Source organism: Sciurus carolinensis, chromosome 4, assembly GCF_902686445.1.
Source record: "Sciurus carolinensis chromosome 4, mSciCar1.2, whole genome shotgun sequence".
In the NCBI taxonomy this organism is placed as follows: Eukaryota; Metazoa; Chordata; class Mammalia; order Rodentia; family Sciuridae; genus Sciurus; species Sciurus carolinensis.
In genome coordinates this window covers 171,452,839-171,474,805 of record NC_062216.1, presented here as the reverse complement: position 1 = coordinate 171,474,805, position 21,967 = coordinate 171,452,839, and the positions used below count along the sequence as shown (strand labels likewise).

Below are 21,967 nucleotides of genomic sequence, written 5' to 3'. Positions count from 1 at the left end.
TTTGTTGAATGAGCAAGTGATAGTCTTGGAAAAAGTCAATATATTCTTTTCTTTCTGGGGGGTCAAGTTGGGGGATCAGCTGGCAGGACAATTCCGTCAATTACCTTGACTTCTTGAGAGAACTGGAGAAGAGCAAGTCGAGCAGACCAGAGTCCAGAGAAAAAGAAGAAAGCTTGCCAGTCAATTTCTCCACGCTGAACCCGGAGGAGATTGTGAGGAACATCCAGGAGGTGGTGGACTCTGCCCAGCCAGCGCTGGTCAAGGTAGGCAGACTCCAGTGCGCGTGGAACCCGGCTCATTCACGCAGACCCCCAGCCGCCCCTCCTCCTCCTGGGCATCCACTTCATCAGGATTGGCTTGTTTATTTGAGCAAATGCCCAGTCCCTCCTTGCTCTCTAAACTGCTGCCCGATTCTGCCCGGGAGTGTTCTTGGAGGTGCCCGTGCTCCCTGCTCGGCACGTGCTGGGTTGGGGGTGAGACCAGGAGAGGACCTTTGGGCAGAGCAGGCCGGCTCCTCCTGTGTGTTCTCAGGGCGGCCCACATGCCAGCCAGGTCCGGATGTTCTCCTGAGAGGCTGTGAAGTCTCCTGAGGCCTGAGTGTCACACATCTTTCAGGTTCTCCCAACGTAATGTGCAGATCAAATACCCCCACGTTCAGGATGGCTCAGCACCTTCTCGTCTAAAGTGGGGCCCCTTGACCTCAGTCAGGGCTTCTGGCGCTGAGGGCCGCGGAAGCTCGGGAGGAACCAGGGTTCTCATTTGTGAGAAACGCTCCTGCGGGAGGCGCCCAGCAAGAGCCGGATGCTCTGGCCCAGAGCGCGGGAGGTGTGTTGGGAGAGAGGGTGACCCCGGTTCCGGACGCCCTCAGAGAGGACGCTGGCATGTTGTGCGGGTGCCTCACGCGCGTCTCTCTGGAGCTGCTTCATAGCTGCCACGGCCTTCCCTCACAAGATGTGTACTCGCCCTCCGACTTGGAGGCAGGGCTTACAGCAAGGCCAGGGAGGCTGAGACCGCGGGCCCCGGGCTGTCCTCTGAGGTCCTTGCGGTGCCAAGTGCTTCATTGGTGGTGTCATTTTTATGATCGTTATCCTCAGTGTGTGCTGGGGTCACCACGTCGGCGGCCCGGGTAGGCACGCCTTCCAGTGAGGCTCGTGAGGCACGACCCCTGAGCGAAGGCCACTTTCATAGGGAAGAAGGTGAAGCTCAGAGAGGCCAAGCATGTGAGCTGGGCAGCACAGCCCGGGTTCAAAGACCAATTCCTGACCCAGGGCCAGGGTTCCTGCTGCATGTCACTGTGGGCTAGAGACTGTTGAGGCTCTAAGTAGTACTTTCAGTTGCTCTGGCCACACCTGTACCATATCACGGGTGCCTCATTAGCCCAGAAAATCCACCAGGAGAGAATTTGGTTTGAGGTCTACAGGCACATTAAATCCTTACTTAAAAAAATCTTAATCTGCCACTCGATACAGACTTCCTAGTGCAATAAAAATGAATGACTTGTTTCGACAGATGGAAAAAATGTGCTTTCTTTTTATAGCATATTCTGCACCTTCTCGGTGTGGCTGCTGCACTGCTGGTGTGCAGTGTCCCCAGCCCCTCGGCTCAGGCTTGGGACAACACGGTCCTCCTGTGTTCGAGGCCTCTCAGGCTCTGGCCCAGGGTCAGGCCAGGACAGCAGTCTCAGTGTGAAAACTGGCTGGGACAGGTGTGGAGGGAGGGCCCGTCCCCTCCCCCGAGGTGTCCCAAGTCAGACGTCTGCCCAAGGCCCCGCCCTGATGCCCTGGTCCTCCCCCTGCGACATATGCTTAAAGGACTGGGACTTAATGGTCGAGGGACCCTGAGCAAGATACTCCTGTCCTCTGCAGAGTGAGGTTCATGGGGGCTGAGGAGCAGTTCCATCAGGTTACGGGGACCTGGGACAGGACCCCCTGCCCATTCTTCCTCCGAGATGCCAATAGGGCAAACAAGGCGACTCTCATCTGGGGCTCAGAAGCCCTCCCTCCGCTCTCACCCTGGTCACCCGTCCCTCCAAGCTGCACTCGTTTCACAACTTGGAATTTATGAGGGGCTTTCATGCCCCGGAATCATCTGCATTCAGCAGAAAGGAGGCTTAAGGCCTCATGATACTCCCGAAATATTCCCCTCACGGTAGCATTTGTCATCAGTTTCTTCTCTGCTCTTTTTTAGGCGTTTTCTGCACTGGATAAAGAGGACACAGGGTTTGTAAAGGCAACAGAATTTGGGCAGGTCCTTAAGGAAGTCTGTTACCAGCTATCGGACAATCAGTACCATTATTTTTTGAGGAAACTAAGAATTCATCTAACACCCTACATAAACTGGAAATATTTTCTAGAGAATTTCAGCTCTTTCCTAGAGGAGGTAAGGTGTCTGCAGCACATAAGCATCTTTTTATGAAAATGAACTGAAATTAGTTTTTACAAAATGGGTAATTGATTAAAACCACATCAGATAAATTAGCAATCACCTCATGTAATTAGCTCTTTCTAAATGAAGAACTGGTGTGAATTCTACATAGCGTATTAGAAGGTGAATATGTATCTTCCACTTTCTTGCAAAGTTTTTATTTATTTGTTTTATTTTCAGAGAAGCTTGGGGCTTGCTTCTGTCAGGTTGTTTTAAGATTCTAAGGAATCTTAGATCCTAGAAGATGATCCCATGTCCAGAGAAGTAGGCCTGCCATGTTCCAGGCCCTGGGCTGTGTAGTGGTGAGCACAGAGGCAGAGGTGAATGTGCAAGCAGTAGCTCTGACAGAGGCAGCAGGAGGAGAGGCCTGGGGAGGCCAGTGAGGTTGTCCTCTAGGATGCCTGTCCCCTGTGCACATGCGGCTGCTCTGGGTGCATTGCTGAGGGGGTGGGCCGTGTTCAGCTTCCTTGGGTACTGCCAATAATTCCTGGGGTGCATGAACATTGACGATGTACCCCAGCCCTGCTGGGCCCTGGGATTATCAGACGTTTCGACTTCTGCCAATCTGGTGGTTGGCACGGTCGAGGACTTTTGGACATGTCAGCCGTCCCAGTTTCACTATCCACAAGTTACCTGGAAGTGTCCAGTCCTTCGTTGCTGGGTGAGTTGCAAACAGCTTCTCCTGGTCTGTAAGCCTCACTGTTTAATGACTACACTGTTGTGATTGGAAAGGAGGACTTTCATTGTGGAACTCTGAGGAAATAAAAAGAAAGCAGCCTCAGAGCCCGCCATGACGCCTGCTGACAAGAGCAACCTCAGTCCCCAGGAGAGCCGCTGCCGAGCCGGCCTTCAGGTTCCCCACGGTGCTGCTGTCCTAGGACTAAGGCGGAGCAGAAGCCACCACCGAGTGGCCTCTGCAGCAGGGGCAGGCAGGGCTCAGATGCGGAGCCGAGGTCTGTTCTGCGTGACTTGCGGCCTTGGAGTTCACATTCCTCTTCTTTTTTGTTTTTCTAGAGTGGAGATAACACTTGATATACTTGGGTATCTTGGTTTTTTTCCTTCACTTAACATTGAACTGTACCACGTCATGTAAAGATTTTAAAATGTCTGCACGCCAGCTCGCCGACTCCCTTGCTTAAGCATTTGACTGTTTCCAAGCTTCGCCGCTGTCATTTCCTCTGCAGTGAACACCATATGCAAATCTGTACCCATTTTTTCTTGGAAAGAATCCAAGAAATAAAAATAACTGGGGTCAAAGGGTAGGGATGTTTTTATTGATCTTGAAAGCAACCCCTCGAATGTGTTTTTAAATAGTTTATTCTTTTGGGTTGAGTCGTATGAAGTCACCATTTTAAAACTCATAATTGATTAACCGTTGACTAACTCCCGCGGCTTTGGCTGGCGTTAGAGGAAGTGTCGAGGCCTGTCATCCGCTATTTGGAATGTGCTGGTAATCCTGAAGGGGAGATGGAAGCGGGGGGAAGCTGCCGTGCACGCCCACCCTCCTTTTCTCTAGGACACCCCTCTCTCTCCTCCAGAGCAGCTGGTGGGGGCACGTGTCCTCCCACCTGCCCACTCCTTCCCTGACGGTCGGCCTGTGTGTCCCGTGGGCCCGCGCGTCCCGGCACTGAGCAGTCATCAGGTTTAGCAGTGAACACACAGAGGTGGCCCCTGCCTCACGGGGCCTCTGTCCTAGCCAGGGAAGCTGACAGGAGGGGTAGGTCACAGGGCAGCTTCTGCGGGTGCCCTGAGAAGCAGGGTGGGGCGGGGCGGGTGGGGAGTGGGCCCAGGACCCTCTCGATGACGTGCAGAGGCAGGACTGGACCCCTGCCTAGACTGGGGCACACCAGCTGGTTTGAGACGTGGAGTCCGTGGCGTGGCAGCCATGGGTGGCTGAAGGAGGAGAGGTCAGAAGAGGTGGGCCAGCCATGGGGCAGCTTGGGGCCCTCGACTTTAACCAAGCCACACAGGCGTATCTTGGCCTGCTCGGGCCACCTGTGAGGACCGGGGCTGCAGGTCTGCTCACACTGGCCTTGGGGTGTCAGACCTCCCTGGCCCGGGAGTCGCTGGTGTGAATATCGCTACACCCGCCTGTGGCCAGTGCGCCCACTTGCTGGTCCCACCGAGTTCCCTCACCTTCGCCTGTGGGAGCACTTTGCCCAGCACCCTGTGCCAAGGGATCGGGCTGATTGCAAACTGGAGATGAGACGTGTGGTGGAGGCAGAGCAGCTGCAGAGATGGCCTCGTCCTCATGCTCTGCAGCACCACCGAGGGAGCCACGCCACCCACCCTCTGCTGCCTGTCCTGCAGGGTGTGCTTGACTCCGGGGTCCACCAGCCAGGAGGGTGCGGACACCTTGCTGGGGAGTGGGTACCTGGCCCAGGAGAATCAGAAGGGTGCGCAGTCACAGGAGAGGGCCACCTGGGCAGGGGCCGCCTGGGCTTGGACAGTGAGACCCCACAGAGGGTGGCCACAGGCAGCCCTGGTCACAGCAAATACCAGAGTGTGGGTCCTGTTTATCTGCCATAGGAACAGGAGCCGTGGCAGGGGTGGACCCGCAGGGGCCTGCGTCCTTACTGCCAGCGTCAGCGCCTTGCTCTGGGCCAAGGGTTCGGCTCCTGCGCCGGGAGCGCGCTCACCAGCTTGAGGCCGCCGCTGCAGAGCGAGGCTTGGGAGAAGCTGGTGCTCCATCACAAAGGCTTAGAGGGTCCCAGGGCCTTTTTAATCGAAGGGAAGAGAAGCAACAACAGGAATCATTAATGCATCTTCCCGGAGCTCATTAAATATGATACCAGTCTCCTTTCCCTCCAGGGGATACATAGGAGGCGAGTAATTAAAAAGAGATTACCAAAATGTAATTAAGGCAGCCACTGCCCCCCTTGCAAAGGAGTTCACTGGAACACTCCCCAGCCAAACCGACTCCATTCCTGGAAAGGGAGGAAGTGGAATTGTACTTAGGACTTCGGGCGGGACCTTGAGTGACTGAGAGCAGGTGGAGAGAAGGGAGAACAGATCTGCACCTACTCAGTCAGTTTCTAATACTGAACGTGGTTCTCAATTAGTCCTCAAAGACACACGGCACCCCATCCCTGGTCATGGCTGCCCCAAACCTTGCCTGCTCCTCCTGCTCTTCCTTCAGGTCACTCGAGGCAGACAGTCCTTCTCAAAGTGCGGGGCCCCGGTCACTGCCCAGCGTGGACTAGCCCACCCTAGGGCACAGGAGCCTCCCTATGCACCAGGCCTCCTGGCTGTTCCTGTGCACAGCACTCCAGAGACAGCCCCACGGACACAGGCCTGTGAGGATGGGAAGGCAAAGGTGGCAAAGTCCCTTCAGAGAGGAGCCAGCCCTGGGCCCTTCGCCACCTGGAACCCGTCAGGCCTTGACTCAGGATGAGAAAACTGGCCTGCGACCTGAAGGAAGAGGGGCAAAGGTGAAGGCTGACACGGTCCCCAGCGGCTTGTCAGAAGGAAACAGGCCAGGCCGCTGGCAGCGAGGAGCCGCGTCCTGAGATGCTCGCACCTGGCGCAGCAAGCTCAGCGACTCGCGGCTCCCCGCGCTTCTGGAAAGCATTTTACATCCCGAGTGCTTTGTGCAAAATATAGACGATCACCTTGTTTGTAGAAAATCGTTCCTGTTTAACATTTCTTTTAAACCTTAGAGTGCAATTTCAGTATCTTCCATGAATATAAAAATAATGCTCAGAGCAGAAATAGAAATCTTAAAAGACATAGTAGAAACCCATATGAAACCTTGCTACTTTATTACCATGGAAATAATGGAATTTTTTAACAAAACACATGCTTATTCAATACAGAGTAATTATTTTGTCACATTTTAGGAGGCCGAGAGCCAATGAGACCTTCCCTGGCTTTGTGTTCATACTATATCTGTGATCTTAGAGTCATTCGCTTATGTGTTAAATAACTCAAGATGATTTTCTTTCCAAGAGAATTTGAGATTGTAGTTTTCAACTGAAGAGATTGTGAAGCACATAAAAGCCTTGGTGATCTTTCGCAGACCTCATATTCCTGCCAGATGCCACCACTTCCGGTTGCCATGTTGGGTTAGTATTGCTTTAACGCATCTTTGCTTTTCTTGTAAACACAGTGGCATCCACATATTTTTAATGACTGTGACAGAAAGGGGAGGTTCCTGTTCAGGAAAGGACTCAGATTATTGGAAATAGAGGAAGGAAATTCCAAAGGTGTCGTCATCACTGTCACTTGAGTGTGCTCCCGAGGGCAAGAGCAGTGAGGTGCTCTCCATGTCACTTCAGCGATGCTGTTTCGCTCCTCCCCCCTGCTCAGTATCCCCTGCCCGCTGTCCCGCGGACGCTCGAAGCTGTGGCAGCTCGCGAGGGCTGGCTCAGGCCAGCCTGGATGCTGGTGTGGCCTTTGGGGTGGTGTAGGCTGCGGCTGCTGGCACTGTACCTAAGCAGAGGTGACAGACGCACCACTTCGGCCACGCTTGGGGCCTCTGGGCGTCTCGTGGCCACCCAGCAGAAGCCGAGGTACAGCGTGCCCTCTCCTCTTCACCACGGGCCGTCAGCCCCCGGCTGGGAGGGGCACCTCGGCCGGAGGCGTGGGCTTCCTCTGGGCATCAGCATCCACACTGGCCTGGCGCTGCCCAGGGATCCTCCCGGCTCAGATCGCCTGCTCAGAGCCAGCTGAGTGATCACAGTGACATCAACTTGGAAAGCAGCGGCCGGGCGGGCTGCCTGCTGAAGTGACCTCCCAGCACCGCGCGGCGTCAGTGTAGCCACAGCGGCTCTGTGCCTGCCGCACGAGCCCCACCTGGATCAGAAGCCTCTTTGGGGGAGGGGCACTGCCCCTCTGACCTCAGTTCCCAGCAGAGTGGACAGTCTAGGAACTGGGCACCTGCTCAGCCCCAGTGGCTGCCGTGGGGGGCTCTGCTAGAAGCTGGGCGGGTGGCCACTGAAGGGAGAGGGGCTTACTTTCTGATGCCTCTGTGGAAATGTGAAGGTGGACACTCCAGGTCGCTACACTTGACCCCGGGGAGGCTGGCCACAGTCCCTGGCCCTCCTGGAGAGGCCTTGCGACCATAGCTGTCCTAGGCAGAAGCCAGCACTGGAGGAATCCTGTCCGCGAGGCACAGAGGACGCCGGCCCTGGACTTCTGGCCAGGCAGTCAATTCAGATGGTTCCATTTCTCAACCAGCTGCGTTCCTGGAGGGCAGGACCGGTCTACTCACCTCTGCGGCCCCCTGCAGGCAACGCACCTGCCGCAGGTGCTGGGCCAGGCTCCCCGGCAGGCGTCTGTGATTCCTGCAGTCCCCACCACAAAGCCACTCGTCGCTGGGCTCTCAATGCGCTGTCACCCGCCCCCCAACCCCGACCTGGGACTGTGTTGGGACTGTCGATTCCCAGCCTCCGTGGGACACTGTGTTCTGAGTAAATGGACTGTGGCACCAGCAGCAGAGGCAGATTCCCTGAGTTTCGGTCCCTCCAGAGCCACAGCAGCAACTTCTGGATCCATGAGCAGCAGATTGAGCTGCACCAGTGATTCTGCCGGGCTGTGACCCCATCAGCAAGCAGCAGCCCGTCCATGGAGCCTGTCCCAGGTGGTCTGGAGAGCAGAGCCAGCTCCACTGGGCACTGCCTCCTGCTGTCACTGCAGCTTGGGGTGTCCCACGTGCGGCTGCTTAGGTGCCAGAGGAACCTCAACATTCAGAAAACGGGAGTGAGAAGCGGAGCCAGGCAGCAGGCCCGGCCCCGGGCCCAGGCGTGCCCGACAGGTGGCCACACTCTCAGCTCTTGGGGGGTGGCCAGTGCTCCAGCAGCAATGGCCGTGACCCTCTGCGAACTCACCAGAAAGTTCCATCTCTGGACTTGTACTTGAAGCCTGGGTGCAAATGACTGGATCTGAGAGATTGAAAGGAAGGAGTGGGTCAGAGCCACCCCAGGACAGCACCTAGCCAATTGCTGCCATCCTCCTGTCACCACAATCAGATGTCATCATCACCGTGATGGCTGACAGGCTTGGGAGGGTGCTGCGAGCAGCTGTGGTTCCAGGCTTTCTCCGCAAACTCACCCAGCCAGTCCTCATGATGGTCCTGTAAGGCAAGGCTGCTATCACTAACCCTGTTTCATAGAGGAGGAAACCGAGGTTCAGAGAGGCCCAGGCATTCCTCCCTGTGGCCCTGCTAGGAACACCACAGCTGGGACCAGAATTCCCACTAGTTCTGGGCCTAGGCCTCAGCCTCCTTTCTGTAGGACCAGAGCTTCTCAGTGTTTACCTCCTGGTGTTATTTAAATTTGGTGAGCGAATGTGCAGAGGGCTTTGCAGGGTCCCTAGGAGCCAACTGCGAGTGTTTGCAGTCCTTTTTATTTTTCATCCTACCCTGCTTCAGAGAATGCATGTTTAATGCTTAGTAATGATGTGATTAAATGGTGTAGAATTTATTTGGGTGGAGGAATTTATTTTAACAGTTTTACAAATGGCTTCACCCACGAGTTTATTGAATCATTAAAGGGTCAAAGGGGTGGCGCAGTGTTTCCCTTTTAGCTCGCTGCATTTTATGGTAATTTCATGCTACCAGAGGATTTGTGAAGTGGGTGTTTGCAAAGGTCTTGGCACAGATCCTTTGTGAACTCCCAGCAGAGAGGCTGAGGTGAGCCGAGGAGGGGCGGGAGAGGAGGAGGAGGCGGGAGGCGCAGGAACAGCTTTCTGAGGCACTTTGGAGCCTGGAAGGCAAGCTGGACAGCAGCCCAGGGGGGTATTTGGAGCCTGGGCGGAGGAGAAGCATGGGCAGCACCTGGGAGGTTGGGAAGCAGCACTTGGGGCGTGGCCAGGGTCCTGTCAGGTGGCTTCCGGGCAGGGGAGGGCTGGTCTGCTTCCTCTGGCTCCCCTGGCTGGGCAGGGGGCATTGCAGCGTGTCCTCTCCAGGGCAGAGGGTTTGGTCTGCCACTCACTGTGCCATTGTTACTGCCTGGGGTGGTACCTGGCATCAGTGGCCCTGTGGTGGCTCCAAGTTACTGGGCTCCTGTTCTGGGCAGGTTCCTGGTTCTCATGCATCCAGACAGGCAGGAGAGCTCCGCTTTGGAGCAGGATGCCCCAGGCTCCACCAGCCGGAGGGCTGTCCTGGGGACCATAGGCACCTGCACTTCTGGAACCCAGTCCCACTGATTGTCTATAAAATACGGGGAGTCACAGCTGCCTTGGGGTTGATGTGAGGATTAAAGAAGAATCCATGCCCAGGAAGCATTGATTGGATTGACATGACTTAGGGTCTTTCCAAAGAAGTTCCGGAATCTACAGATGTGCCACCAGTCATCGTATAGGAGGTCCCAGTCTAGGTAGCGTCGTGTCCCCAGGAACCTGGAGTGGCACCTGGAATTCTGGTGTCAGGCCCTCACTGGCGCAGACCGTGTCCGGATCACAAGGCCCGCCCAGCGTGCATGTGTGCGGCCTGGGCTGCGCTGTCCACTTCCGGGTCTGGCAGACCCGGTCCAGGGCAGTCAGCTTCCAGACAGGCTCCTGCTGTATTTCCATCTGGATTTTCAAATGTTTTATCTTATTTTTCTTTTGACAGTGAGTTTTGCTGCTGTTATTTTTAGCATTCAGTTTATTCACTGTAAATACAAATGAAGATACAGTACAATTAATTTCTTTGCTAATCAAAATATTTGATCAAATGAAGCAATTTTTCAATTCTTAGAAGTAATTATACTGTTCTTTAAGAGGAAGTTCAGGAATTCTTTACTGAATATTTCTAATTAGTATTTTTTGCTACCTGCTGAGTTCTTGTTATCTATGAAGTTTCAGGATTGTTTTTCCGCCTGTAAGAAATCATGGAAAGAAACTATATAATTGTCTCCCTAAGTATTCAGAACAAAACTTATTATGTGAAGCATGCAGCCCAATGAGCTACTAATCACCTCCATAATAATTACATTTGTGTGTGTGTGCGCGTGTGTGTGTGTATGTACATGCACACACACATATAATATCTGACAGCTGGAATGGACCTTGCAAAGCCACTTTGTCCTAACCTGGGGCTCTCAGGCAGGCAACTGCTGTCTTAGAAACCCACAAGGGCACCACAAAATGCCCTTGGAATGGGCCCCTGGTCAAGTAGCTGCTTTTCTCCGTATTCCAAGCTCCTCCCTTTCACTGCTTGCTAATTAGCAATTCAGAGCCGCAGCAGGCAGCTACTGTCAAGGAACCAGCAACTGTGAACCCAGCCTGAACATCTAACCTGTGCTGGGCCTTCACCTCTGTGGGGCGGCTGAGCCAGGGTGGGCCAGATCTGGGGGCCGGGCTGGGGCATCTCTGCTCCATGTCTGTCTCATCCTCCTCCTCAGACCAGCTCAATCCCCAGGTGGGGACATCCACGCAAGCCTTTCCCAGTTACACACGTGCTGTTTAATTCTTCGGTCACTTTATATAGACAGTTCCCAACTTAAGATTTTTCAACTTTATAAATGGCACAAAGGCAACACACGTTCAGTAGAAGCTGTAATTTGGAATTTGAATTTGAATCTTCCCCAGACTGGCGGCATGTGGCCTGATCCTCTCTCCATGCCGGGCAGTGGCAGTGACCACAGGCCGTTAGTCCTGCGACCACAAGAGGAAACCACTAAGCTCCACAGTGTGCTGGTGGCTAAGCGAGGGTGCTCTCGAGGTCAAGCTCGTTAAGTGCCTTTTCAACTGAGCATGTCATTTGCAGGGCTTTATCAGGATGTAGCCCCACTGTCAACTGGGGAGCCCCATACTCCCTGGCATGCATTAACCAAAGCAAGACATGTGGCTAAATCCAAGGCCAAGGGGAAGGAAGCCGCCTTGCCTCTGTAGTGGAAGAAGCCATGACATCACACATAGACACACGGAGAGCTGAAGAAATGAGACCAAGGACACAGACATACCGCACACACATCACCACCTCCAGCTCTGCCACATGATTTGCCGATTCAATCCTCCCCACCTGCCGCCATCCACAGAGGTTTTAGGGCACAGTCCGGTGGAGCACTGACTTTGCAAGTCAACCAAGAGCAAGGCCGGACCTAGCTTCTCCACTAGAACCTTCTCCCAAACCACCCACCCGGCTCGTTGAGCTGTTAAACAAGCACAGGGGATGCAGATGCGGCCTGCCTGGGACCAGCCCGCTGGTCCCAGTCCTTGGCGGGACTGGGTTGGAGCTGGCTCCTGCCCAAGTTCGGGCTGCTCAGGCGAGCTCCTCGGTGCTTTCCCACCTCAGATACAAGTCCCCTGCAGCAGAGCCCGTTCATCCATCGTCATCTCGGACACTGGGGAGCTCAGCGCCCTCCTGGGCTGCACGGGGCCTGTGCATGCCGACTCCTGCAGGCTGTCCTCTCCAGCGGTGTGACTCTCCACTTTACAGGTGGAGGACGTAGGCAGAGAAGAGCCGGCCCGACTCAGGCAAGCGTGGAGATGGAGAGCGCAGCCCTGACTGGAGTCTGAGCCCACTGCCAGCCCCGACACCCTGCTCCCCAGGCCCACAGCGGCCAGTCCAAGGACATTGTTCCAGGGGATGCCACCGTGGACCAGCTCCTGCTCCTGCAGCATGACCCAGTCTCAGACCTGGTTCCTGCCGGAGACACGCCTACAATTCCTTGGCTGGGTCATTTGCCCTGTGGGCAGTGATGGACAGCAGAATGCTTCCGTCCTGGCTCTCCAGAGAAGAAGTGGTGTCGACCAGGCGCAGGCTCAAGCCCAGGTCTGCCCAACCTCCTGACTCGGGAAGACGCTCCGCAGCAGCCCCAGCTGCGGCAGCTGCGGGCACCCACTGCACAGGCGTCCTGTGGTGTGGCCCCGGGGCCGGCCTGCCTTGGAGACGGCTCCTTTTATACCCACTTTATGAGGAAAGGGAGGTCGGTTGGGGTGTGTTCTCCTGGAGGTCACAAGAAAGAGCAGGAATGGCCCTCCAGGCCCAGACGCCCCTCCTCTGGACAGCCTGGCCCTTGACTGAGCTCACGTCTGAGGATGTGCCCACGCGACTGACGCTGCTCTCTCCAGAGCCTGGCCTGCTGCCTCCTCACCCACAGGGTGACACTGGATGACAGCAGTGTGGCCACGTTGCAGAGGGCTCTGCCCCAGGTGTGAGCAGGCAGCTGAACTGACCAGGAAGGGCCTGGTTGGGGCCAGTCACGAACAGAGAGGCATCAGGCTGGGCGGGAGGAGCAACAGCAGGCTGGGGACAGGCGAGGGGCCCAGCTGAATTCTGACTACACAGGCCTCTGTCACCCCTGACCCCTGGGGACTTCCAGGCAGGTTCCAATGTGACGGCAGCTTTGAGCCCCGTGGGCACCCGGGGTGAGAGTCTGCAACCTAGCTCTTCCCAGATTCCCCCCGGAGCCCCCAAGGGCCAGGGCGGCCCTCATGGCAGACATGGTTCCTTTTGCCTGTTTTGCCAGCATTATGGTGTAGTCACAAAGGGGCTGAGATTTGCCCTTTCCGTAATGGTGGCCTGTACGTCTCTGCCACGTCCAGAATGGCACTTGTTTCTACAGCAAGGTCCTGTGGACGCCCCTGAGAGGGGAATCCTTTCACAACACCCAGATCACTTTCTAATTGGGTCAGACCTGGAGTGCGGAAAATTTTTTTGTTTCGCGTTTTTAAAGTCCCCAAAGTGCTTATCTGTGTCGGATGGAGGCTGTCGGGAAGCACGAGGTGTGGGCAGAGGTCCTTTCCCCAGTGACCCTTGGATGAAGATGGAAGCTGCCGCCTGCTGCCTCCTTCCTTCCCCGGCCCCCTTCCTGTGAAGCTCAGTCACCTTGGAAGGTGTCATTTGCATCTGAAGATGGCGATGTCTTTTCTGATTAGAAGGGACATTTCTTCTGGTTACAGAAAGCGCCTTATTTCCCCATTCAGATGTAATGATCACGTGAGCCGTGCCAGGGACACAAGCGCCAGACCAGGAGCCATCTGTTCTTCCCTGGCACCTCCCGCTGGAGAGAGGCTGCTGGCGGCTGAGCAGCTTTGCTCCTGAGTGGAGCGGGACCCGGAAGGCAAGGGCCTGGCGGGCTCTGGGCAAGACCCCGGAGCCCCGGAGCTCTGCGCCAGGAGCAGGTTCTGGGGACAGTGCGGGGCGGGGGTGGTGCAGCCAGGCCCAGTGGGGCCCAGGGACCTGTGGGGCAATGGTCTGTCCCTCATGCACAGAGGTGACGACAGTCATGGCCACTGAGGAGGGTGCTTCCTGAGCTGTCTTTGCGCCTTTTTTGTAGTTTCTGTCGCCAACCGTGAACTTGCAGGGTTTGCTCCTGCAGTGGGAGCCGCTCATCCACTGGCGGCTCATCCCCTGGCGCACTGGGGACAGTCATCCCCGGTGCCTCCCACGCTCCCTTGCAGTTGCCGCCTCCGCTTCTCCGCTGACAGGCCTGCGGCTGTCTGCCTGCCTCTCCTCCCCGTCCTGGCCCGGGCAGGGTGGGAGGCATCGCCGTCACGGTGGCCTGGCTCTGGCTACACCTCCCAGCCACTGCAGGGCGAGTCCCTCCTGGAGCAGGCATGGTGGTCCCCATCCCCACTCCCTGGGGCATTGCCCACCTCTCTCCTCCCCCAGGGACCCTCAGCTCCACCTGGGCAGAGGCGGGGTCCCCAGGATGGAGCAGGGTGCCTGGGTGTCAGGGAGTGGCTGACTTTCACAGCCTCGGTGCTGACCGTGCGCTCCTCCTGTGAGCGTGTCTCAGGCAGGTGTGCTGCCCACCCTGGGGACCCTGGGACTCACTCTGGCTGTGCTTCTGAATGAGGCCACCCAGGCCAGCCCAGGGGCTTGGGACCCACATCCAGGACTGCGTGAGTCCCGCTGGCAGGCGCTCCGGGACCAACCGGCCCCTGGCCATCATGTGAGCCCGTGCCTGGGGTCACCTGGTGACAGGACGTGCCGTTGAGTCCTTTCTCCTCAGCGTGTCACGAGTGTCTGCCCCTGTTGTTAACCCGTTGCTTGAAACCTGCACAGCTGCCTGCCGCCCCTGGATCCCGACTCTGCGTAGCCACTGCCTAAACGGAAGACCTCCAGGTCACTACTAGTTATTTGGGTTTTGTGACTTTTTAAAATAGCTCTGTGAGGATCATAATGCCACGGGCTCTTGCTGGTTTACTAAGGAAAATCCTGAAAGAGGCAGCACAGAGTCAAAGGAGCAACCGTCGATGGCTGCCGGAGCCCCTTCCTCCCTCCGGTACTGAGATTTCCATGCAGTTTGCCATTTTGTTAGAAGGAAAAATGGATTCTTGTTTTAATTTCCTTTTTAAAAACCCTAACAAGGCTGGCGCTGTGCACAGCAGACCTGGGCCACTGCCCAACAGAGGCCCGCCCGTCCTCCACTTTACCGCTGTGCTTTCATTCATTCCCTCGAAGTACCAAGACCCCACTGTGCCAACTTCTGTCCCCAGCCCTTGGGGACAGCTGCTGAAGAAAGACCAGAGCCCTTGCTTTCATGAAGTTTATTTTCTCTAGGTCGAAAAAATGACAAAGCTGGCATATCCCAGAGCACCAAGAGTGACAAGCAGGGGGAGGGGAGCCCCACTCAGAATCGCCACCAAGCCCACAGGAAGTGTGGCACAGGAGGGCGGGGCCCCAGCACCATGGGCAGAGTCAGAGGGCAGGTCGGTGACTCCGAGTGATACCTGAAGCCACGTGAACTCAGCTGCTCCTCTAGAGGAAGATGGCGTAGTGGAAGCGGGCAGCTGCTGCAGCCAGGGCCGCCAGTGGCTGGGACCAGCAGGTGGGGACAGAGCACAACTTCAGGGCCCATGGGAGCTGTGGAAGGTGTGGGTGTGCATGGAGAAGTGGCGTCACAGGTGATCCCAGGCCCAAGCAACTGGGGACCACAGGAGGATGGTGTCTGAAGCCAGTGGCTTGGGGGAGAAGAAAGAAGGGAAAGGAGTCACTCCATCTGCTTAGGTGAGCCACCCTCATGGGGCACCTCACCCTGGACACGCTGCTGTCCGGCACCTTGACGATGCTGTAACAAACGGGCCTTCTGATGTCACGGCTCTGCCTCAGGACACTTGCTTCTCGCTCGCCAGCCTCGGGCGCGGCTGCTCAGAGCACACTGGCTACATCTCCACCTGGCTCCACCACTCTGATTTCATCAAGTTTATGGCAAGTTTTAATACCTACAGGTCAAAACTTTGTTGCTAACCTTTTCTGAAAATGTCATGGCAACTTTGTGTATTTCTTAATGTCAACATTAATATCAGCATGTCTAACGAGCCCCCCAAATATCTATGGAGGTTTTTATTAGAATTTTACGAAGCTTATTTACAACTGGTGAAAGGTTTTGTCCTTTGGAACTGAGCCTTTATGTGGGCACAACCCATTATTCCACTATCATTTTAATAACTTTAATGGAATGTGTATAGATTTCTTTATGTAGGTCTGGGCCTTTCATCCAGGGTATTCAATAGCTTTGTCATTAATGTGACTGTAGATTTTTTTCACAATTCAACTTCTCTCATAGTTACTGTTTAAAAAAAAAATGGTATTGCTTTTTTGTATCCTTAGCTTGAATCTGACCGCTTTCTCAAATTGTCTTATCGATATTTTCTAGTTGTAAAATCACCTCCACAAACAAGGATAAATGTTGTTTTCAGCATTTTTACTGCTTTGTTTTCTTGAATTATTTCAGCAGGTGGGTCTTCTATGATTGTGTGTAGAAGTGGCATGAGCGTGCCTGCCAGGCTCTAGCGTCAATGCCATGGCTTTGAACCCGCTTGGTGGGATGTCACTGACAGGCTGTGATTAGCCCTGCGTGGAGGGTGCCGGCCTGGTCCTCACAGGGCCTACCCAGCCCGTTCTCTGCTATCCTCTGCCATTTTTACCAGGAATGGCTGCTGAATGCTGTCGGGTGCCTCTGTGTGTGCCATCTGTTGACATGGGGCTTCCCTAATGAGATTTGCCAATTCTTGATGCGTTCTTAGACTTAGAGTGAACCCTAGCTGGTCTTGGTGAATTGGTGTTATTGAGCACCAGGGATTGAACCCAGGGGTACTTTACCACCAAGCCACGTCCCCAGCCCTTTTTTATTTTTGAGACAGGCTCTTACTAAGTTGCCCAGACTAGGCTCAAACTTGTGATCCTCCTGCCTCCTGAGTCACTGGGATTATAGGTATCACTGTGCCCGACTGGCAAATCTTTTTTAAATGTGATGTTGAATATTCCTAACATTTTATTTTTGAAGTTTGCATTCATGGCCATAAATTAGGTTGGTTTATAATTTTCCTTATCATATTTTGGTATTAGGGTAATATACAATGATTTAAAACCTACATGCCCCTTTCTGTGTGCTGGAATAATTTGACTAATGTAAAAATCATCTATTCCCTGAAGGTTGCACACAGCTTGCCTTTAGAATCATCTAGCTCGACACCTTCTTAATGATAGATGGGAGCTCTTTTAACAGCTTTTTCCATTTCTTCTGTGGTTACCTGTCTATTCAGGCTTTTCTAATACCTCAGTTAAATTTAGTAATCTATATTTTGCTAGAAATCTGTTCCATTTCCTCTGGAGTTTAAAGCATATTAACCTAAGGTTGCATACGATACTTCGTTAGAATTCCTCCATATCTGTTGTTAGAATAATGGTATTTTCAGATTGCTTTAACTTAATGGTATTTCAATTGTGCTTTAACACTTTTAAAGAACATCCACATAATCGTCTCAAGTGAGCCTGTGTTCCTCCTGGATAGATGAAGAAACTGAGGTAGAAGGTGGGCATGTGGCTCAGCGTGGGGCCCGCGACTGGGCAGGGAGGAGTCTGGACCCTGCTCCAGAACTGCGCCTCCCCGGGCCATTGACTGTTCTTCCCTGTGTTCTTCCCTGGGGCCCCTCCTCAGACTGCGGTGTGACAGTGTGAGACCCCACCCTCGAGGCCTGCCCCTGTGGCCGTCCTCGGCTCTCTGGGTGCTGACAGCCTTGGAAGCTAGCCTTCCAAGAAGTGTCTTTCCAAGGAAATGCCTGGGTTACCTCTGGGAAGTGCGTTTTCAACTTTGAATTCTAAAAATGCTTGAAATGCATCAGTAATATCACTTTTCTGAAATGAGAGAAGAAAAGCATTCATTTACTTCCAAAATGGCTCCAAATGGACGTATTGAAAAGCTTCTGTCACCCTGTGGGTGGCCGAGGACGGGCGGGCTCTGGCGAGCGGAAGCCTGTGCTCACGGTTCTGAGGACGTTCCCAGCGGCTTCCTGGGGTCGCTGCAGTTTCATCGAGTGTGAAATGCGGAGGGGTGTCACCGACACCAAGCTGGACAGGGAAACGCAGGCAGCTCAGGAGATGCCCCGTCCAGGGGCGGCCTCCCCACCGGCTCTCTGAGTCGGTCTCCCTGCGGCCCAAGCCCACCCCTCACAGCGGCGCTGCCAGTTGGCCTGTGGGCGCGGCCTCAGCCTGGCTCTGCGAGCTTCTACTGACTCGGCAGGTGGATGATGGCAGGGCCGCCTCCTGGACCCTGGCCTCTCGCAGGAGGCTCAGGACTCAGCTGCCCCCCGTTTCATCCCTTGGTCCCCAGGGTCTCAGCGTCCTCTCCTGACTGGTCCCCTTGCCACTGTCATGGTCCCTCTGCTGATGCTCACCGAGGGGCCTCCCCGCTGGCTCCTCTGCAGGCTGTCCCCGTCTGTGCACATGATGATGAGCGGCAGACGGGAAGGGCGTGGTCCTCCACAGGCCCCTCTGGCTTGCTGGCCACGCTCTCCTGCCAGCACATGCGCCTAAACGTGCTTCTGCTGCCTGTCCTCCCTCCCTGGGGCCCAGTTCCTTCTCACTCTGAGACCCCCGAGGCCTGTGGACACACTGCCCACCCCCAGGCTTCCAGGCCCAGGACTGGGCAGAGCCCTAAGCCAGGCTGTTAGCCTGGGCCCCACTGCTCCGGCAGACCCTCCACACTCACCAGAGGGAAATGGCTGGTGGTCTCCGAATGTCTCCAGCTTCAGGGAGCATTGGCCAGCAGTTGGTGCTACCACACCAATCATGACGGTCATCAGAAATGCTCTCTGAATCCCAACTGCTGTGAGTCGATCAATGAACCCATGTCCCGAAACAAAAGTGGCGATGACCATCCAATTGCCCCCTGGGCCACACAAAGCGAGCTTGCACCCTGCACCTGTTAAATGACCCGAAAGACAGGTGGGGGGTGGACAGGGGAGGGCTGGCCCAGTGTGGGGCAGCCGCGTCCAGGGCCTTGCCCTGCCCAGAACCACACAGCAGGGCTGCCCGGGCCTCCTCCCAGCTAGGACAGACCTGCCACCAGAACCGAGGTAGACCTGCCTCAGTGGTGTGTTGGTGTCCTGGCCTCTCTTCCCCACCCAGCTGGGCTTCCCCGGGACTTGCCCTGATCCAGAGCCAAAAAGTATGTACTGTCTACTCAGGAAGTCACTGTCCTCTGTTTGTGCAGACTGCTGATGAGTGGGCTGAGAAAATGCCCCAAATCCCAACCTCCACGTCCCCCGGGGACAGGGACATCCTGGAGCGGCTGCACAAAGCAGTGACCTCCCACCACCACAGCATCACCCAGGAGTTGGAGAACTTCGACACCATGAAGACCAGCACGGTCTCCCGAGACGAGTTCAGGGCCATCTGCACTCGGCATGTGCAGATCCTGACGGACGAGCAGGTGAGAGCCCGTCCGGCCCGGGGGCCCATTCAGCATGCTCTACTTACTGGAAGTTCACTTATTTTGTTGCTTTAAAGTCTTACCGAAGACTCACGGGGGCCTCTGTGTCTGTGACAGCGATGAGTCACATGATTTCAATCGGGGTGCAAATCATGTCCCTCCTCCCACTCCCCTTCCCCTCTGTGATCGTCCAGTGCTCCCACCATCCCAAGAGGGGAGCATGGCCCTGGCCATGGTGTTCCCCCCCCAAGCCCACCTCCCTCTCCCTGCCTGTCCCTGGGGCTCCAAGTGTGCTGGGGACACGCCCACTGCAGCAGGCCTTGCCGCACACGGGCTGGACACGGGCCATCGCCGCCTGGGTCCTCCCATCACAGATCCCCAGGCTTCCTGCCGGCTTCCTCCCCGGCAGACCCAGCCTGGCTCTTCTCCAGCTGGGCACCTCTGGCCAGCTGGCCACCTGCCCTGGGCCTCCTTGGCCCTTGATGACCTGCCACGACAAGAGCACCTCCCAGTGGACAGCGGCCCAAGGGCTGCAGGGGGAGCACTGTCCCTGGCGGACGGCCACAGGAACTGCAGCGCCCACTTTGTTCCTCCCTGTGTGCCCAACCCTGGAACAGTGCTGGGCACAGAGTGGGTACGCAGTTCCACCGCAGGGTAGCCACACTCCCCAGCCCCATCTGCCACGCCCAGTGGCCGAGCCCAATGTCACCGAGCACCACCAGCCCCGCAGCATAGGACTTCCCCTCAGCCCAGAACCCGGCCCGCGCCAGCCCCCTCCTTCCTCCTGGCCCTGCGGAGGCTCAGCGGGGCTTCCTGCAGGCCTGGGGCTGGAGGGCTGGGGGCACGTGGGGACGCAGGTGTCTCCCTCTCACCTTGAGTCGGGGCAGCCAAACCTCGAGTCTTGCTTGTGAGCGTTTGGGGTAAGGACTTGAAATTCTTCACGGGGGATGAGGGCCGTCAGCACACCCACCCCAGCCCACTCGGGCTCTGAGCGCCACCCCGAAGTGGACCTGAAAGAGACTAAGTGGGCAAGTGCTCAAAGGCGAGCACCTTTTTAAGCATGTTCTTATGACCATTTTTGCTGAGTGCATGGGATTACCGTTTCCAAACAGCCCTGTCCCCCGAGCACCAAAGGGGAGCGGGCCTGTCTGCAGCGCTTCCCTCTCCTGGAGCAGACGTAGACACTGGAAGGAACACAGTCCTGCTTGTTAATCTGTGGGGCCAGCTAGTAGAAGTTTACCAGTAAAGATTTGACTAATGAAGACTCCCTTTCATCTAAAGGAATACGATTTTACTCTAGTTATTGATATAAACTAGCAGCATGCTGACATACCTGACAGTCCTAACAGAGCATTTGATTTTAATTTTCCACTAAGAAGACTTCACCATCCTTGGTAATAAAGCTCCCTCCAACAAAATGAAGCATTGATTTCAAAATGCTCATTTCAAAAATAAACTGATAAGTCTCAAATATAGTCAGCCTCACTGAACTCACCCAGCTCCTCGAGCAGCCAGTGATAAGTGTGTATGCGGAGCGGGAAGTGTCTTCTGTTTGGGAAGGATGCTTCTGGAATGGGCTGGGCAGCACAAGCCTCTGGGTCCATGTTCTCCTGCCTGCATCACTTTGCCAGCGACCTTCTTGGCTGGAGGCACCATATTGGCTAAAGCTCAATTCAGAGGCAGCCTGAGCCCTTGATATCTAGGACCCTTGGGTTTCAGTCATTTCTGCACCTGTTCACATGTCCTTAGACATGTGTCCACCTCCCTAAGCCTGTGTCCTCCCTGAAGAAGGGGGAAGGCCCAGTATGCCCCAGCCTGCCCAGGCACCCTCCCCTGCCCCTGCCTGCTACTGCCTCTGCCAGTCCCCACCCCTCGACCCCTCCATCTCCTCTGACCTCTAGACCTTGAGCTCTGTATCATCTGGCTGAGTCCTTGGACACTCTCGCAGGTTCTGGGGCACATAGCTGTCTATGCTGATGACGTGGTGTGTGTCCAGGGGTGTGTGTGTCCACCAGCCAGGGACCAGCTCACAAGATTGGTGATGGTGGGCTCGTCAGGAGGGGACTTACACATTACAGGTTCTGCCTGCTAAGGAGGGTGAGCAGCAGCCAGGGCACTGTGGGGTCCGAACCAAGTGAGGGTGGTTCCCCCAGACCCCAGACAGGGTGTCGGACCCCTGGAACAGGAGAGGGCAGCAGGCGAAGGGACACTTTATTCGCAGGGGCAGCAAGTGTTCGGAATGCTGCCCGCAGCCAGCATGCAGAACAGACCCAACCCTAACCCTAACCCTAACCCTGCCCTTGTTGGGTCAGTGCTCTTTGGGGGTTTTCAGGTAAACCTGGCACGTCAGGTGGAGACAGATACAGGGAGACAGCATGGAGCGGCTGCAAGAGGGGTAGACGGCCACCGGTGCACTTGCGACAGGGAGTAGGGAAGGCTGTCTGGGCAGGCGGCCTTGGAGTGAGGCCTGGGCACCTGGGCAGAGGGAGCCAGGAGCAGAGGCTCCCGGCAGAGGAGACCCGAGTGCCGAGAGGATGGCATGGTGCTGAGCACTAACTCAGAAGCAGGGCGGGAGGGCGGGACCCAAGCACACGGGCTTTAAACCAACTGCAGGTGGAGATGGAGGCAGAGGGAGCCGGGCGGGGGAGGGGACGTGGGCCCGCAGCTGGTGGGCATGGTGGGTCGTGACCCCTCCAGAGTCAGGCGGGAAGAGCACGGTGGGGGTCAGGCACTCAGAGAGCCCCACCGAGCCCACCACTGTCGGGGTTGCAGTCAGGAGACTGGGGACCTGCAGAAGGGACTGAGCAGCGGCCCGCAGAGCAGAGGAGAACCTGGAGGAGTGGGTGTCCCCAGATGAGAGCAGCACTTCAGAGGAGTGTGACCAGACGTCTCCGTCTTTTCACTCTGATTTCCACTCTGCGCTCTGCTTAAGAAATCCTTACCTCTCCAAGGTCATA

At 55.7% G+C, this 21,967-nt stretch overlaps 1 protein-coding gene across 3 annotated transcripts in view; it reads left to right on the top strand.

Moving 5' to 3' along the window:
- Positions 1-21,967, top strand: part of Efcab6 (EF-hand calcium binding domain 6) — a 218,837-nt gene that overhangs the window by 183,575 nt on the left and 13,295 nt on the right. For all 3 annotated transcript variants that reach the window (XM_047549258.1, XM_047549257.1, XM_047549259.1), the window contains 3 exons: positions 68-263; positions 2,188-2,379; positions 18,792-19,010. In XM_047549258.1, the coding sequence (XP_047405214.1) occupies positions 68-263; positions 2,188-2,379; positions 18,792-19,010 (607 nt within the window). The remainder of the gene's footprint in view (positions 1-67; positions 264-2,187; positions 2,380-18,791; positions 19,011-21,967) is intronic.